The sequence below is a fragment of the Rhinolophus ferrumequinum genome, assembly GCF_004115265.2.
Source record: "Rhinolophus ferrumequinum isolate MPI-CBG mRhiFer1 chromosome 13 unlocalized genomic scaffold, mRhiFer1_v1.p Super_scaffold_3, whole genome shotgun sequence".
Lineage (NCBI taxonomy): Eukaryota > Metazoa > Chordata > Mammalia > Chiroptera > Rhinolophidae > Rhinolophus > Rhinolophus ferrumequinum.
Genome location: NW_022680356.1, coordinates 2,655,303 through 2,674,288, shown reverse-complemented (window position 1 = coordinate 2,674,288; position 18,986 = coordinate 2,655,303). Strand labels below are relative to the sequence as shown.

At 39.7% G+C, this 18,986-nt stretch overlaps 1 protein-coding gene across 3 annotated transcripts in view; it reads left to right on the top strand.

Moving 5' to 3' along the window:
• Positions 1 to 18,986, top strand: part of TMEM131 (transmembrane protein 131) — a 170,836-nt gene that overhangs the window by 32,799 nt on the left and 119,051 nt on the right. For 2 of the 3 annotated variants that reach the window (XM_033100884.1, XM_033100885.1), the window contains exon 2: positions 13,998 to 14,059. In XM_033100884.1, the coding sequence (XP_032956775.1) occupies positions 13,998 to 14,059 (62 nt within the window). Of the gene's footprint in view, positions 1 to 1,399; positions 1,486 to 13,997; positions 14,060 to 18,986 lie in introns of all 3 variants that reach the window. The other variant, XM_033100887.1, reaches the window with a different exon arrangement.

The window sequence follows — 18,986 nt, the reverse complement described above, 5'->3', positions numbered from 1 at the left end:
TGCCGAATAAATCCCAGTCAGCCGTGGTTACAGTCCCTACGCTCTGCTGGTTCAGTTTGCAGTTACCTGTGGAAGCGGTTTGTTGTCTCAGGGATGCTGGGGCCTGTAGTTTTAAAAAACATTGTGTCATGTTTTTGTCAGGCGTTGGTTTTAGGGTAATACTAACCTCATAAAGTGAGTTGGGAAGTATTCCATCTTGCCTTTTCTAGAATAGATTATGTAAAATTGGTGCTAATTCTTCTTTAAATGTTTAAGAAAATTCTCCAGTAAAGTCATTTGCACCTGAAGTTTTCTTTTGGGGGATCTTTCTCTTGACAAATTCAGTGTTTTTAGTAGCTATATGTGTATGCAGGGCATCTGTTTTTGCTTGGTTGAGCTTTGGTATTTTGGGGATTTTGATGACTTCGTCCATTTTTTTCTCAGTTGTCGAATTTATGATCATAAAGTTCGTAATATCCTCTTACTAATCTTTTAATGGCTGTAGTGCTAGCCTCTGCTTCATTCCTGGTGTTGGTGTTTTTTGTCTTCTCTCTATTTTGTGTGTCAGTCTTGCTAGAGGCTTGTAAGTTTTGTTAATTTTTTCTTCCAGAGAACCAGCTTTTGGTGTTATTTTTGTTTTCGATTTCATTGATTTCTGCTTCTGTTTTTTATTATTTCCTTCCTCCTACTTGCTTCAGGTTATTTTGATTATCTTTTTTAAAGGAATCCTTTTCCAAAGATTCCATCTTATTTATGTTGTCTTTGAGCATATTGCTTGTGTATATTTTCTTAATGTTTGCTTACACATCACAGTATGCATACGTAACTTACCACAGCCCACTGCTACCAGTGTTTTAACACTGGCTGCAATATTAAAATCTTGCTTTCATTAAGATTCCATTGCCCTCCTCCCCAGTTTTTAAAATATAATCTTTTTAAGTGTTTCCTCGCCATACTTTAAACACACAGGTGTTATAATTTTGTTTCAACCTTCAAGTATGATTTAAGAAACTCAGGAGGAGGAAAGATAGTCTATCATGTTTATCCTTATTTTTTATCCCTTTCTTTAGTCGTGTTTCCTTTATGAAATTCCAAGTCTTCAGTTACCATTTCCTTTCTTTGGAGAGAGCTCCTTTAGCCATTCTTTAGGGGTGGGTACGGTAGTGACAGTTTTTAGTTGCGTTTCATCTGATAATGCCTTTGTTTTTCCTCCTTTCCTGAAGGATACTGAGTTCTGCTGGATACAGAACTCCCCGTGGACAGTTCTTGGATTTGAGCACTTAAATGTTGTGCCACTTCCCGTGGGCCCTGATTTCAGATGAGAAACCCACTGCCGCTGGGACTGTTGTTCTGCCACAGCTGATGTGGGTAGTGTCGTCTCTCTTAGGTCGCCTTTCAGACTGTTTGTCTTTCTTTTCAGAAATTTAATTGTGATGTGTCTTGGCGTGGACTTCGGGTTTATCCTGTCTGGTATTTGCTCTGTAGGTTCATCTTTCACCAAATCTGGTAAGTTTTTGTTCATAAAGAATTTCATTTTCAGTTCTTTAACCTTCAATTCTGTTTGGTTTTTCTTTATAACTTCTATTTCTTTGCTGAGGTTTTGTATGTTTCATTTTTCTCCAATGGATTTGTAACTACTTCAAATCCATTGTTTCAATGGATTTGAAACAATATGGTGGTGACAGCTGTAAGATCTCTGTGAGTTCTGAATTGGATTCATCTTGGTTTGGGCTTCAGTTGATCTCATTCACGGTGTGTGTGTTCTTGGTATAATGAGTGATTTTCTATTGTATTTGGACATGTCTATTATGTTAGGAGATTCTGGGTCAATTTAAATCTTTTAGCAAGTGTTTACTTTTTAGGTTCAGTGACAAGATAGCTTAGACTTACTTTTTCCCCTGTTCCTTCTCTCTGAATACCTTGGGAACAATGTAACAGACAATCATTACAAGATTCTGAAAGGTGGAAAGAAGGTGGACTGGCTAGGGACTTCAAGATGTAAAGGATGATACTTTGGTGGATTCCGTATTTTCTTGGTATTTCCCATCTATCCCAGACTGGAGGGGCCTACAACTTGGAATTGCCAACAGGCATAGACAGACAGAAAAACCTGCTGTCACTGGCCACAAGCCCAAGAAGGGCGAAGCCCACAGGGACTCAGCAGTGACACCTTTACGCAGTGGTGCTGAAGGGCCTGGTATGAGCAAAGACAGAGTGGGTGACCTGAGAACTGTCCAGGGTACTGACCACCCGCAGCCCTGGCATTCCTCCAGCCAGTCACTTAATCATACAGTGTGGCCTAAGGAAGTGCCTTCCGCCCCTTCATGTGGCAGCAGAAGGCATCCGGTAGGAACTGGGGCAGAACGAAGGCATCACAAAGGCTTGTTACAAAACCACAGGCCAGAACCTACACAGCGAACCTAAATAAGGCAGTGTTTTCCTAACCAGTCTAGACCATGGAGTTCACCCGATCAAAGGGGACTTTGCGGATCAAAGTACTTGTGGTGCTTTATGTCAGTCATCACCCTCAGATGAGTTGTTGGTTCAGATATCTTTGGTTCTGTTCTCCTTGATCATTTTTACTTTAAAAAGTGTGATTCTGGTGAAGTCTAAAATTGAAGTGCATGTGTGCTCTAGGAAATGAGTTCATCTTGGTTCGCTGGCTGTGTCCAGCGTCACTGTGCTCCCTCTATTGCAAATTTGGGCTGTTAGAAGAAAACACCACTGAGCTTTATTCCCCTCTCTGAGTCTTTATTGGCTAAAAGTGTAGTGATCTTAGATTGCAGGTTGACAACTGAGGAGTTTTTAATTCCATGGTGTGAAAAACTGGATTGGAATCTTGAGCCTGTAAATCAGGATGTAGATTCATACTGGACTCTGAGAATCAACAGACTCATGGCCTGGTTCTAGCTCCAAATTCATTCAGTGTGCGTGGTTTCTGAGGGACCCTTCACCTTTAAACAAAAAAGAATAGTATTTCTCCCAGGTTGCTGAGAATAACTGCTTTGCCAGTCTGGTACCACCTGATGGAGATTATCCTGAAGAGAGACCCTTTCCTGATGCTCTTTGCTGGGGTGTGGACGGGATCACAGGGGGAAGGAGATGGGGAGTTTAGGGGCTTGAGGGTCTTAGCAAACTGGAGAGAGAACGCCTGGGGTTCCAGGGTCACAGGGACATGTCTGGGAGAGGTCAGAGAGGGAAAGTGGGGTATCCATGAAGTACAGTACGGACACACTAACCTTTGACTAATTGTGTTGTTAAAGCACACATCTTAAGTGGCTTTTTAAATATTTACTTTGTTGTACAGTTGACCCTTGAACAACACAGGTTTGAGCTAGTGCACTTACACGCAGATTTCTTTCACTAAATATTGTAAATGTATTTTCCTTATGATTTTCTTAATAACATTTTATTTTCTCTAACTTGCTTTATTGTAAGAATATAGTATAAAATGCATATCACATACAAAATAGGTGTTAATCTAGACTGTTTATGTTATCAGAAAGGCTTTTTGTCAGTAGTAGGTTATTAGTTACGTTTTTGGGGAGTCAGCAGTTACACTTGGATCTTCGATTGTGCCGGGGGTCGGCTCCCCAGCCCCCATGTTGATCAAGGGTCATCGGTACTTGTGTAACTATTATCCAGATGAAAACATAAACTACAAAGTTTTGCCAGCATTTCTCATTGGGGAAACCTTTTTCCCATCCTCTGCTTAATGCGGTTTTAAATATTGGTTTGACAGGTATTTGTTGTTTCTCTGTCTTGTGCTGAAATGTTAAATATTCTGTAAGAAAGACACTTTGCCTTAATGAGACTGATAGCTGCCACCACCGTGTGACACAGTTACGTATTTCTGACGGGGGATGTTTCAGTAGAACAGGCCGGTTATATGTAGGTGCAAGGATAAGACAGGAGGATGGCTGCAGTTTGGGAGACAAGACTTCACGTAGTTAATGCGAGGGCATGATTTCAAATCCCTCAAAAGCTGGTGTATAAAAATAAGCAAATAAACAAACCATGTAGAGTATGGAAGAAAATACTAACTTTTTAAAACAAGGTTTATCAAGGTATAATTGACAACAATAAACTACACATTTAAAGTGGTACAATTTGAGTTTTGGGCCATGTATACACATATGGGACTTTCACCACAATGAAGACAAGGACACATGACGCTTCTGAAGTTTCTTTATGACCCTTTGAAACCTGCTCCCACCCCCACCCCTGGCAGTTGTCACAAGAGATCAGGCTACATATTCTGATACTTTACATAAACAGGACCATATAGTGTGTACTCCTCTCTGCTTATCTGCCTCTTTTCACTCGGCATCATTATTTTGAAATTGATCCAGCAATGTAGTTTGTTTCCATAGTTTATTTATTTATTTTTTTAAAGATTTTTATTGGGGAAGGGGAACAGGACTTTATTGGGGAATAGTGGGTACTTCCAGGCCTTTTTTCCAAGTCAAGTTGTTGTCCTTTCAGTCTTAGTTGTGGAGGGCGCAGCTCAGCTCCAGGTCCAGTTGCCGTTGCTAGTTGCAGGGGGCACAGCCCACCATCCCTTGTGGGAGTCGAACCGGCAACCTTATGGTTGAGAGGATGCGCTCCAACCAACTGAGCCATCCAGGAGGTCAGCGGCAGCTCAGCTCAAGGTGCAGTGTTCAATCTTAGTTGTAAGGGGTGGAGCCCACCATCCCTTGTGGGACTCGAGGAGTTGAACAGGCAACCTTGTGGTTGAGAGCCCACTGGCCCATGTGGGAATCAAACCAGCAGCCTTTGGAGTTAGGAGCACGGAGCTCCAACCGCCTGAGCCACCAGGCCGGCCCCATAATTTGTTTATTTTTTATGCTGATTAGTATTCCTTGTGTGGATATACCAGTACCATAATATGTTTATCCATTTACTCATCAGTGCCTTTTTGGGGCATTTCGTCTCTTGAGCTCTTACAAATAAAGCTGCTTATAATAAATCTTTGCACATACTCGTACATTTCATTTTCTCTTGGGTAAATACCTAGGAGTGGAATTCTGTATCTAATGGCAGGTGTATGTTTAAATTTTTCAGTAACTGCTAACCTGTTTTCTAAGGTGGTTGCACAATTTATATTCCCATCAGCAGTATGAGTTCCAGACTTTCCACATCCTTCTAACAGTTGGTGTGGTAAGAATTTTAGTCATTTCATGCGTTTGTATTGGTATTATACCTCATTGTGTTTCTAATGTGCACTTCCCTAATGGCTAAGGATCTTGACTATCTTTTCATGTGCCACTTATATTGTCTTTGCTTAAATGTTCAAATCTTTTGTGTATTTAAAAAATTGCGTTGTATATTATTGCTTAGTTATAAGAGTTCTTTACATATTTTGGATGCATATCCTTTATCGGATAAATATTTTGCAAATATATGTTTCCAGTCTGTTGCTTGTATTTTTTTTTACTTCTGTAATAGTGTCTTTTGAAGAATAAAAAGTTGAAAATTTTTAAATCAAGTCCAATTTTTTTAAATATGAATAAGAAATTAAACAATACCTAAATAAATGGAAAGACATCTAGTGTTCATAGGCTGGAATATTTATTAATGTTAAAACTGCTGTACTCCCCAAATTGATCTTAGATTCAATGCAGTCCTTATCAAAGTCCAACCTTGCTTTTTTCCAAATTGACAAATTGATCCTAAAATCCTCAAGAAAATGCAAGGGACCCATAATAGCCAAAACAGTCTTGCAAAAGAACACAGTGGAGGACTCACACTTCCCAATTTCAAAACTTATTACAAAGGTACACCAGTGAAGACAGTGTGCTAATAGAATAAAGATAGATGTATGGATCGATAGAATAGAATTGAGAGTCCAGAAAGAAACCCTCATATTTATAGTCAATTGATTTTCGACAGAGTGCCAAAACAATTCAAAAGAAGAAAGAGTAGTCTTTTTAACAAATGGTGTTGGGACAACTGGATATCTGTGTGCAAAAAAATGAAGCAGGTCCCTACCTCACACCATATGCACAAATTAACTCGAAATGGATTGAAGACCTCAGTGTAAGAGCTTCAACTATAAACCTCGTAGAAGGTAACTAAGTGTATAACCTTGGATCAGGCAGTGTTTCTCAACTAGGAGAGCTAAGCAATCAACGTGACATAGATAAATTGGACTTCATCAAAATTAAAAACCGTGCTTGAAAGGATACTATCCAGAAAGTGAAAAGACAGCCCACAGAATGGGAAAGGTTTGAAAATGAAATATGTGTTAAAGGATATGTACATAGAATATATAAGGAGAACTCTTACAACTGAATTTTAAAAGGACACATGTTCCAATAAAAAGTGGACAAGGGACTGAAGAAAACATTTCTCCAAAGAAGATAATACAAATAACCCTTGCACACATGAAAGACACTCAAGATCAGTCCTTAGAGAAATGCAAATTCAAAACAGAAACAAGATGCCACTGCACTGTAAGTAGGATGGCTAAAATAAAAAAGATAGGCAATAATAAGCATTGGTGAGAAGGGGGAGAAATTGGTAACCCATAAGTTGCTGGTAGCAATAAAAAATGTAGCGGCCACTTTGGAAAACTCAAAAAGATAAATGTAGACTTAACCATGACAGAGCACTTCCATTCTCATGTGTATACGTAAGAAAACTGAAAACGTGCATGCAAAAACTTACACACAACTGTTTGTAGCAGCATTATTCATACTAGGCAAAAAAGTAGAAGTAACCCACACGTCCATGTCTGTTGACTGATGAATGGTCAACAAAATATGGTGAATCCATACGATGGAATATTTCTCAGCCGCAAAAAAGAATGAAGTACCAACTCGTTCTACAACATGGATGAACCTTGAAAACATAATGCTGAGTGAAATACCAGATACAAAGGCAACAGACTGTATTATTCCATTTACACGAAATGTCCAAGATAGGAACAGCCACAGAAATGAAAGTAGATGTGTGACTGCTAAGGTGTATGAGGTTTCTTTTGGGGTTATAGAAATGTTTTGACATTAGAAGGTGGTGATGGGTTCACAATTCTGTGAACTTAAAAAACCCTCAATTGTATACTTCTAAAAAGGCGAAGAATGTATATTCTTTTGTTGGAGTGGTCTGTAGATGTTGTTGGTCTGTTTGGTTTCTCATGTTGTTAGGTTTCGTTCTTATTTCCTTGTTGATCTTTTGCTTAGCTTTTCTACCCACTTTTAAAGGTGGGGTATTGAATTTTCCAATTTTTGTTGAATTTTTTAGTTTCTCTTTTCATTGTTATCAGTTTTTGCTTCTTGTATTTTAAAGATCTCTTGTTAGGTGCACATATGTTTGAAATTGTTATATCTTCTTGATAGATTGATCACTATCATGATAAAATGTCTTTTTCTCTAGTAACAATTTTCTGTCTTAAAGTCTATATATATATATTTAAATGATTGCCCTGAGGATTACAATTAATATCTTAATTTATAAAATTAATACCACCTATTCTTCAAATGTTTTTCCTGCCCCGTTTTCTGTCTTTTTCTTCTGGGACACCAGTTGTGCAAATGTTGGTACTTTTGATGGTATCTCTTGGGTCACTGAAGCTTTGTTCATTTTTCTTCATTTTTCTTTTTTTCTGTTGCTCAGACCAGATAATCTCATCCTATTTTCAGGTTCTCTAATTCTTTCTTCCGCTTGTTCGAGTATGTTATTGAGTCTTTGGTGAATTTTTTACTTCAGTTATTTTACTTTTTATGTCCGGATTTCTATTTGTTTCCTTTTTCTGATTTCTTTCTCTTTATTGATATTTTCTATTTGGTGAGACATCATTCTCGCACTTCCGTTTATTTTTTTCTTTTATTTTTCCTTTATTAACATATTTAAAGTAGCTTATTTCACATTTTTGTCTAGTAAGGCTTCTGTCTGGACCCAGACACTGTTTCTGTTCATTGCAGCTTTTCCTGTGTTTGGGCCATATTTTGTCATTTCTCTGAATTTCTTATAATGCTTCACTAAAAACTGAGACATTTCAGTAGTTGTACTTTTTGGTTCTTTTCATAAATTCATTTGTGCTCTTTATGTGGAAAGAAGATATATTATGTGTATGTTACATCTTTCAGATAAGAAGATTAGTGAGGGAAGAAATAAGGTTTCAATTATAAAGTATCTTTCCAGATAGAGGGATCCATACAAACCTAGTTCAGATGTTTACAAATTTTGTTATTGAGCCTTTTGCTGCAACAAAATCTTGAGCAAGTGTAACTATAAATGATATGAGAATGTCATTAACAATGATTAATTCTGAAATAATACCATATTTTAACCATTTCTTAGCTTTCATTTTTCAACTTTGTGCTAGGCATAGATGATGGACAAACAAACCAGAAACTAGTTACAGATTGTGATAAGAGTTAAAATCAGGCCGATGATAGAGGATAACAAAGCTGCTTGGAGCAGCCACAGAAGGCATCTCTGGGTGGTATTTAGGCTGACACTCGGAGGAAGAGAAGACACTACCCATGAGAGTAGTATTCCAGTCAGGGTGGCTCTTTGACACAGGATTTGGGGACCCTTCCAAGTCCTGCTTGTGTGGAACCTTTTTCTGATTTAAAAAAATCACTGACTTGAGTAGTTCAACCTCCTCCTCTTATAGGTGAGGAGACTGAAGGCTAGAAAGTCAAGACTTGATGGTGACAGTCTGGGATCCTAAGGCCACATACATATACCCATATATGACATATTTCTAATGGGTTATTTACAACATTCATTATTGTAAACGATGTATGAAAACAGGCAGATTGTGTCTAGTCATCAGTTACAATATTCCGGGGGGAAAAATCTCTACTAGAAGGAAAAAAAAACAAATTATAATAGAGAAAGATTTGCCTTTAAAGTGAAGGTATTTTTATCTTATAAATGTCATTCTTGACTAAATGAAGTAGGGAAGTGGGAAGTAAACAAATGCAATTTTGAACTTCTGTTGGGAAAGTGAGTCACTCAACAACTGACACATTGAGAATTTTACACTGAATATAAATGGCTTTGTTACTCAGACATCATAGTGAAGTGGGAGGACATGAGGAGCTTAGAGTAGGTCTCAGCAAGCCGGGCTTCCAGAGTAAATACCATCAGAGCCATAAAAGCCAGAAATAGAAATCTCTCTTGTTTACATACCCTCCTTCCTGCATTTGCTATTAGAAATAATATAGGCCTAATTTTTTAAATTAGGTTGCTTGAAGGTGCTGTTAGTCATAAGCATTAATGTCACATTTACTTTGAAAGTAAGTAGTGATGGGTCTGGAAGCATAGCTTCTGGGGCCCTACTGCTGAAATTTATAGTCCATCTCTGGCCACGTTCTTTGCTGAGGGACCTGGAGCAGGACCGGGCCTGTTTGTATTTAAACGGAATCCAGAATGTCTCCATCACAGGATTACTTTGAAGTTAAATGACAGTGATCAATATTTGTTAGATGTTATTTTTATTTCTGTTACATCTGGTTGCTGCTTGAACTGGGGAACATTGGAACAGTCTCTGATTTGTTTAGAGTATAAAATTAAGGGGAAATCCTTGGGAGAGGAAGTAGCTGTCAGTTGTGGTTTTGAATCTAGAGATACGGTGATGTGGGAACTTGCTTTGGTTACTTTTTGTATTTTATAGCTTAATAACTGTTAACACATCAAATGATTAAGTGTGTATCTGGTGTCAGTGCTCTTTTTCTAGGCTCTAATTTAAAGTTCTTATAATTGATCATTGAAAGCGATATATCCTATATTGCTTCATGCCAGAGTCGTATCCTATTCATTTCCACGTCTTTTAAGGAAAGCTAATGATGTGAAACATAATATTTCCCTTTTAGGACTTTATAAATCTGCTGTTAATTTTTTCCAACTAAGGTAATTCATGCTTTTCAAAAACTCCTAATTAAAAATATAATACTCCCACTTTATATTACTGTCTTTGTCTTTATTAAGTTCTCATCAGTTAGATAAAGGTCCGGTTGGGCTTGAGGATGGGAACTCATGCAGTGGCATTATATCGTTCCTCTAGTAGCAGTGTTTCCAGTACTTCCTTCTTGGTTTTCTCTGTGAACTCTTAGGTGGAAAGCTTCTAACTAGGAGTTCCTACTTTTTGTTTTTTACACTGAGAACATCTGGCTGTTCATTAATTCTTGTTAGTTCATTGTGTTCTTTCATCAAGTCTGTCTTCAGCAGCAGTATAACAAAAAGATTTCGAGACCACCTGAAATTTCAGTTTATGTTAAAAGGTGAGGAAAGGGATTGAAATGGAATGCGTGAGGGGGCGGAGCCTTTTGCACTCTCTATCCTTCGTCCTGAACTGTTTGTCCCTTTCTTTAGAGACATTCTTGTGCACTCCGAAGTACTGTGTGTCAGTGATCGTCATGGCGCCATCAGCTCAAGGTGGGGTTTCATTCCTACGCTCAGTATTCATTGAATGTTTCTGTCTACTCAGAGCTGGTGGGGAATGAGCAGTAGAGCAGGTTATGTGGAGAAGAGACTGTCCCCTGAGAAGAGCTGACCGCTGCTGGACCCACAAGCTGGATCCAGACCAGAACAGAGATTGCTTCCCATAACCCCCAGGAGTGCCGGGCCGCCTCTCCCCGGTGCCCAGCGTGCTGGTTCCTGAAGCAGGCCCTTGCCCTGCCCCCGGCAGCATGTTAGGCGGTTTCCCCTTATCTGGGATGTCTCCCCAGTACTTCTGTACATCCTGCTCTGGTCTGTGTAATTCTTCAGCGCCTGCTACAGGGCGTGGGGATATCCGTGTCGTCTTGTCACCGCACAACACGCTTCTTACATAATAAGTTCCCTTCATAAGCTCCTGATGTCATGAGGGGGTTGTCAGCCTCTTTCTTCGGTCTCTCGGCCCCAGGAAATTTTACCAACAGGTTGTCACTGGTTGAAAAGAAACACAAGAAATGGAGGCTATATTTCCCCAATAAAATCAGGATGTGATTACTAGAATAAGGGGAAAGTCCTGCTCTAGGCAGGAAAACACCATCCAGTTATGTGAAGTAATCTGATTGGCTAGCATCTCACTCTGCTGCTCCACTTTTTGCTCTGCCACACTGCAAAAGCCAGGTCCACGGGACCAGACGGGAAGCTCCTTCCCTGGACACTCAGAGCCCAATGAGGAGGCGTCCGTGGATGCCATGTGACGGCAAAAGAAAGATCGGTGTTTTGTGCTTTTCAAAAGTTAACTTTTTGTTTTAGTTTTTATATACAAATTTCAAAGCTAATACAGAGTTCCTATACCCGGCCCCAGTTTGTCCTATTGTTAACATCTTACATTAATATGATACTTGGTTTTTTTACAATTAATGAACCGGTATTAGTATATTATTATTAACTAAAGTCCGTATTTTATTCATGTTTCCTTAGCTTTTACCTAATTTTCTTTTTCTTCTCTACGGTCCCATTACATTTAGTCTCATGTCCCCTGAGGCTCCTCTGGTCTGTGACAGTTTCTCAGACTTCTCTTGTTTTCAATGACCTTGACAGTTTTCGAGAATACTGGTCAGGTATTTTGGTAGAATTTGGTAGAGTGTTGAGATTTGTCTGATGTTTTTCTCATGATGAGACTGCGGTTAAGTGCTTTGGGGAGGAAGACCAAGCACAGAGGTAAAGTGCCATTTTTATTATCTGTCATCTTGAGGGGTTGTACTGTCAACATGATTTTCACTGTAGATGTTGACCTTGAGCATGTTACCGAGGGAACATTTGTCAGGTTTCTCCATTTGTGAAGTTACTCTTTTCTTTCCTCTTTTCCATATTGTTTTCTTTGGAAGGAAGTCACTATGTGCATCCCAGGCTTGAGGAGTGGGAGTTACACTGCACCATCTAGAGAAACGAGGTTTTGCGAAAATTATTTAGAATTCTTCTGCCTAAGAGTTTTCTCTCTTCTCCCCCACTTGTTCATTTATTCAGTCATTTATTTCTATCCATATGGACGCGTGGATATTGACTTTATACTTTGGGTTATGTTCTGACACTGTTTTATTGTTCAGCTGGATCGGTCTTTGGCCTTTGGGAACCCTTTCTGTTAACTCTTATGTCCCTTTGGCATGTTCCCCTCAGTGTAGGCTTTTGGAGGTTTTAATTAGCATTTTCTTACTTTCTGGCACGAGATGTTCGTTTCATCTTGTGTATTCCTGTCCTAGCCGCAGATTCAGCCACTTCTCTAAGCAGCTCTGATTCCTTTTTTTGGAGGATGGTGTTAGGAACCAGGACCTGGGTGCTCATTTGATCCTGGGGTGTAATTGCTTCCAGACGCTTCTCAAATGACAGCGAGGAGGTGTATGTGTGTGTACTAACCTGTGTGTATGCACACCCGTACCTTTCTGTATGTAACCGTCTGTGTCTGTGTTAAGCTACACATGATTTCATGCTGATGACCCCAACCCACCCATTACACAGATCATTCTAGCCTCCTAGCCTTGCTTTTGTGTAAGCTCTTACTCCAGCAGTGAGAAATCTGACTCCCACTGTCCAGCATCCATGTATGTAATTGTGGGATTCCAGAATACATGTATCAGCATCAGAATTCTTAACCCAAAGCCCTGTGGGAAATTATCAACTAGAGTACGGGGCTTCTGCAGTTTCTCTTGCCTGCAGTCTTAAAGGTTCCAGTCATTCCCAGATTACTTAGATTAGCACCCCCGCCCCTCCAGTGAGTTGGTTTCCTACATTTGTGACACACTGAAATTGTTTTGTCACATCTGCCTTCCATGCTGGGCTCTTCTGATCTCCTGAATGATTTCAGTTCTGTACATTAGGTTCACGCTGCACTGTGGAGTTGTTTTGACAAATGCGTGGTGTCATGTTTTCCATGACAGTATCACGCAGATTATTTTCACTGTCCGGAGAAATTCCCCAAGCTTCACTTTTTCAGCCCTTCCTTTCTCTCCGCAAGCCCCAAGAACCAGTAGTCTCTTTACCATCTCTAGTTAGGGTTTCCAGGCGAGAATTCCTGCCTGTTCTCAGGAATTTTTTTCGCTTTCCCATTCCCGAATCCCGAGATATAAAGTGTTTCCTGTTCTCCACGATGAATCATTTCCACAAAGTGACGGGTGATACTGCCAACCACCTGGGTTCAAGGAGCAGATTTTCCCGATTTCCCGACCAACTTTTCTCGTGATTCGGGAACGGAAAAGCGAAAGCAATTCCCGAGAACGGGCAGGAATTCCCACCCGGAAACCTTATCTCTAATATTGCTTTTCCTGGAATGACGTATACTCGGAATCATACCATAGGTAGCCTTTGCTTACCTTTTGTTAGTGAATAGTGGTCCCTTGTATGATGTACGGTTTGTCTGTCTTCACTGCTGAAGGGCATCTTGATTGTGTCCAGTTTCTGGTGCTTGTGAATAAAGCCACTATCAGGAATGGCATGCAGATTTTTCTGTGGGCATAAGTTTTCAAATCAGTGGGTGAATACAGACACACAGTTGCTGGATCGTGTGGTGAAAGTATGTTAGATCTTTAAATATCTCGGCTTTGTATTGTGCTCCGTTTCGTGGAACAGAATAATCTCCTTTTGCCCTTTTCCTTGCCCCATCCCCCACCCCCACCCCAAGTCTCTTTGACTACTGACCCCAGGACATACCATCCCTATGAAAGAGCAGATAGAAAATGTCAGCTTCTCATTTTTGAGGGAAATAACAGTCCTCTAATGACCTTTCTGTGTGTCGATGATATTTCCAGTAATCTATCAGTGAAAATAATTAGCTGCATCTAGTTGAATTTGACTATTTTGTGCTTTCTGGCAGTATAGTAGGAATAGATACTTTGCAAGTGGTTTAACGCAGCTTGTATGTTGTTAAAATTAGTTTCTAATTGGGTTGTATTGCTTTATTTGAAAGCATTTCATTGTAGCTAAAACCCTGAAGAGTTAGTCATATTTTCCTCTTTATCACCATCAGGCAGTACATTTTTAAAATATAAAATTGTGTCTGTTAACTTGAAGGTAAAGGACTTTATTTAAATCAAATGTATGTTTCTGTTAAGTGATAGTACGTTTTGTTTCCTTCACAGCCTTTATTCCGTCGGAGAGCGTCATAGAGGTCCTGCGTTTTGATGATGGAGGGCTGCTACAGGTAATTGGATTTTAAGTTGAAGAATTACGTCAGTGTCAAGCCTTGAATAATGTCTGATTATTTTTCTTTTAAAAATGTAACTGGCTTCTGTGCCTTGGATTTTATGAGCTTTATGTCCAGCTAGGTCAGTAGAGTCGTTGGTAATAAAAACATCCTTAGCTGTATGAATTATCTTTTAAATTAAATATTTCTGGGTGGTGTTGGCAGGTTGAAGCTGGGGGGTTCATATCAGGAGCAGTGGGGCCAGTGAGCTCTGGGGGTGTGGAGCCAGTCAGTGAAACACCGAATTCAGATGTTGGCCCTCAGACGTTTATCTGGACGAGAACTTGTCCAGAGAGCGTAAGTTCTGTCTGTAATTACATCTCTGTCATCTTTCCACTTGCTATCCTAAGCCCATCTTGAAATGTATTTTACATAAAATTAGAAAGTGTACTCTGATAAAATCCTGTCCTTCCTTTCAAACCTAGCTCACAGGGCACCATGAAGCCTATTTCAGTCTTCCCAACTAAAAATCTGCTCTAGAATTTCAGAGCTGAAAGAGACAGCAAAAGCCATATTAACCAATCCTCTGATGTCTATGGCAGAGTAAGGTGTTTCCTCCTTTCTTCCAAACTTTTAGCATATTCTGTGCTTATCTTAACAGTACTTGCCACTTTGTAAGGACAGCATTTATTTTCAAATACCATGTTATTTGGTAGCACGACGGATGATTTTTTTCTTCATACTCAAGGGAAACCAAGTTTTGGATTAAGAAAGCTGCCCAAGATTCCGTGACTGTGGGGTGGTCCTGGTAGTAGTAGAGTTCTGGGCCTGCCCTCCAGGTGTGATTGTTAGTCTGTTACGTGGTACTGCCCATGATGGAGCTGTGTACTTGTTTATGACTACATCTGACTTACATAGTGCTGAAAGACTACTTCCTGTGGCTTATAATAAAGGCAGGAAAGTAAACATTAAAGTTAGGTAAAGGATATAGAGAAATAATTCTGCTAGGGACCTGGAATAAGATTTCTATTTGCATTTTAGCATAAATTTGGATTTAAGACACTAAGCCAAACAGAGCAGAATAAAAAGTGATGCATTTTAAGGTTATTTTTCTCTGAATGAAGTGAGTGTTCTGGATGACAGCGGTTTCCCTGCTTCTGAATTGTTAAATGTATCATTCACGCCTGTATGTAAGAGATGTTGAGAAACAGCAGGCAGTGTCTGCCTGGTACTTGCAGAAAATCTTTATGTGGCTTTTGTGTTTTAAAACTGAAGACAATATTCAGAATAATACTGAATGTCAGCTATAATTTTATATATATATATATACACACACACACATATGTATAGTCACGGGATGTACAGCATAGGGAATAGAGTCAATGGAATTGTAACAGCTGTATACCATGTCAGAGGGGTCGTAACTTGGGGGAGGTGGGCAATCACTTTGTGAGCAGTGTAAATGTCTAGCTAGTACATTGTTTTGTACACCTGAAACTAATAAAAGAAAACCTGAAGATAATATAATGGTCTAATTCTGTAATGCCTTCTTTCTAGAAAATGATCCCAGTCTTTTTTTCCCCCTAGTTCTTCAGTCTGTTACAAGGTGAGAACTTGGAGAACCCTATAGGAATGACTCTTCAATATCTCCCTTCACGGGTTGTTTGCAGGATCTGGGTGGCAGGGAAATCAGGACGGAATTTCTGGGAAATTCTCCAAGTGTAGTTTATTCTTTATTGATTGAGGAACTAGACATCTAGATTGCAAGCTGATCATTCATTTTGAAAACTCTGGATCCTGATTTGTGCTTTTGGTGGGGGAGGCTGTCAGTCCATGTCTAAGTGGATTTGCTGTGGAAGAACTTCTTGTCTGGGATGTGATTTGCTCACATGCTGTGGGTCTGCTGACAACCACAGCTTGATCGAGACCTCAGATCTGGCAGAGGTCATTTTGGAGTGGAAAGGTGTTGAGGGCAGGTGGTACCAGTTGGTTCCCTCAGCTGCAGTAAAACCTCACTGAGACTCCTGCAGAATGACCAGTGTTGAGATGCTATAGGTAATGTGTTTCATAGCCCCAAGGAGCAAAAGATAAGGTTTGAACTGATATATACAAATTGTTCATTTTAATGTTGAAGGGTGGTTCCTAGGGACTGTTTTGATTTTGACATATCATTCTTTCTGACAATAATTTTCTAATAGGTTTAAGTATTTCTTAAACAACACCTGGTTTCTTAGAACCACAATTAGAACAGAAATATCTACATAAGTATTTCTGTGGCAGAGTATATATCAGGTTTCTCCAAATTGAATTAAAGCGACAGCCTTGTTGTTTCACATCTGAGAGAAAGGGCACTGGCGATCCACACTTGGAAGCCACCCAGAACACCCTTGCCAGTGTCGCTCCCTCGTGTCCTGCGTGAGCCTCTCCCGCACTGACGGCTTTTCCCACCGGCTCCACTTTTGTTGGGAGCTGCAAGCAGTTCACTTGCACCCACCAGAGGTGCACTTTCGGGGTGTGGCTGGGCTCTAAGGCAAAGCGACGGCCTGCTTTTATGTTACTTAGAATGAGGCGTTGGCCTGAGCACATTTCTTCCCAGATCCTGCAATTTGTGTTACATTCGTGCGGCTTGGCTCATAGTAATGGTTTTAGTCCTAAAAAATCAGTTGATGATAAGTCAGTAAAAATTGCCAAACCTCATAAAGATTGGATTAGCTTTGTTTTTTTTGTGTTTTTTTAAAGATAAGGTAAATGAAACTCAGAGAAGTTAAATAATTTGCTCAGTGTTCAGTTGCGAGAGCAGGAATCTGACCTGCAGGAGGCACACGGTCTGTTTTGTGTCAGAGCTCTTTCCACAGCACAAGGCACGTGCTGTCGTCCAGCACATTCCATGGGTTACCCCGGTAACACTGCGTTATGAGTAACACAGCAGGAACCCCCAGCCCACGTATTCTGTAGTTGGTACTTGGGCCTTGTCTTTCCTGCTTGGCAGGACGACTAAGATTTGGTGTACAGACCTTACAAAGATCCAGCAGTCCCTCAGGTGAGCACAGAACACTTCTGCGTCTCAGCAGCAGAAGCAGGCATTAAGACTCCTCACCACACGAGTCCTGGGTGAACATCGCAAACCATTATTGCAGCCCTAACTGATCAGAGTGCTTGGCTCTTCCCAACGTGTTCCTTTGAAAGATTCTCAGATTGAATTTAAAAAGATATTCTCTCATTTATAAGTGTTAATCTGTCCTAATTAACTTTCTTAGAAACAAATGAAGATAAAGCCCAAGGAAAAGGCTAGCTCTGTATTTTTTCACTATTCTGCCAGAATAATGAACAGAATTTGAAGATGTTGGCAGGCAAGCTCCATAATGTTCATGAGTTCAGAGCATACACAGAGTTTAGCATGTTCTTCTGTAGCCCGTCACTATACAAATCCGTAATTTTGTGTTCCAATTTTGTCAAGAAACAGTGGTCATAAATATTCTTAGTGCTCAATGTATGCCCAGTATTTTTTCTACTAACTTTCAGGCATCTGTTATCTGTACGTACCACAGGGCTTTCGCAAGCCCAGGAGGGAAGCTCAGACGAGAGGGCGTGATATCTGGAACTAACGTGGTTTTTTGAGCACTTGTTGGAGTCTCAGCTAGTTCATGAATTGGCCCCAAATTTCAGTACTAATAATAAGGGGTGTAGGGGGAATAAAAAGCAAGTTTGATTCCCAAACTCTTACACTTTACTTTCTGTTACTCTGCTGCCTGAGGTTAATGGGGTTGCCTTAGAGAAAAGAGCTAAATTCCTAAATGGTGTGCTCAGGAGGTGGGCTGGTCTGAGAGGCCGTTTTGTACACACAACAGATGATAAACTTCTGAAAGACAAAGGGAATCTTGACAGCAGCAAGAGAGAAGTGACTCATCACACACAAAGGATCCTTAATAAGATTGTCAACAGACTTGTCATCAGTTCTGCAGGCCAGAAGGCGTGGGCCAATATATTCAAAGCTGTAAAAGAAACAAAACTATCAACTGAGGATCCTATATCCGCAAAACTGTTCTTCCAAAGTGAGGGAGAAATAAAGACATTCGAGATAAACAAAAGCTGAGGAAGTTCACTACCATTAGACCCACCCTGCAAAAAATGATAAAGGGAGTCCTACAGGTTAAAATGAAAGGGCACTAGACAACAACTTGAAAGCCATGTGAAGAAACAAATATCTCAGTGAAAAGAAATACATGGGCAATTATAAAAGCTAGTATTACTGTACCAATGGTTTGAAACTCCATTTTTTATTTTCTACATGATTTAAGAGACCTAATACATTGAAAAGTGGGATTTATTCCAGGAATGTGAGGATGGTTCAACATACGAAAATCAATCAGTGTGATACCCACATTAACAGAATAAAGTACAAAACCACATGATGATCTCACTTGATGCAGGGAAAACCATTTGACAAATCAACATACATTTATGATAAAAAAAAAAAAAGCACTCAACAAATTAGGAGCAGAAGGAAACCACCTTGACATAATAAAAGCCGTATATGAAAATCCCACAGTGAATATCATACTCCACAGTGAAAAACAATGAAAGCTTTTCCTTTAAGCCCACTTCTATTCAGTATAGTACTAGAAGTTCTAGCCAGACTAGTCAGACAAAAAAAAAAAAAAAAAGGCCTACAAATTGGAAAGGAAGAAGTAAATTGTCTGTTCACAGATGATAGGATCTCCTATGTAGAAAACCCTAAAATTTCTACAAAAAAATCTGTTAGAACTAATAAATGAATTCAGCAAAGTAGCAGGATACAAAATCAGTATGTACTTTTTACCTAAGAGGGAACCTAAGTGCTGAAGAAGCACATTTTAGGCTAGGAAGATGATTCAAATGAGTACTTTTCTCTCATGTGCACACAAAGAAGACACTTCAAAGTGTAGAAGAAGACTGCAGTAAGGAG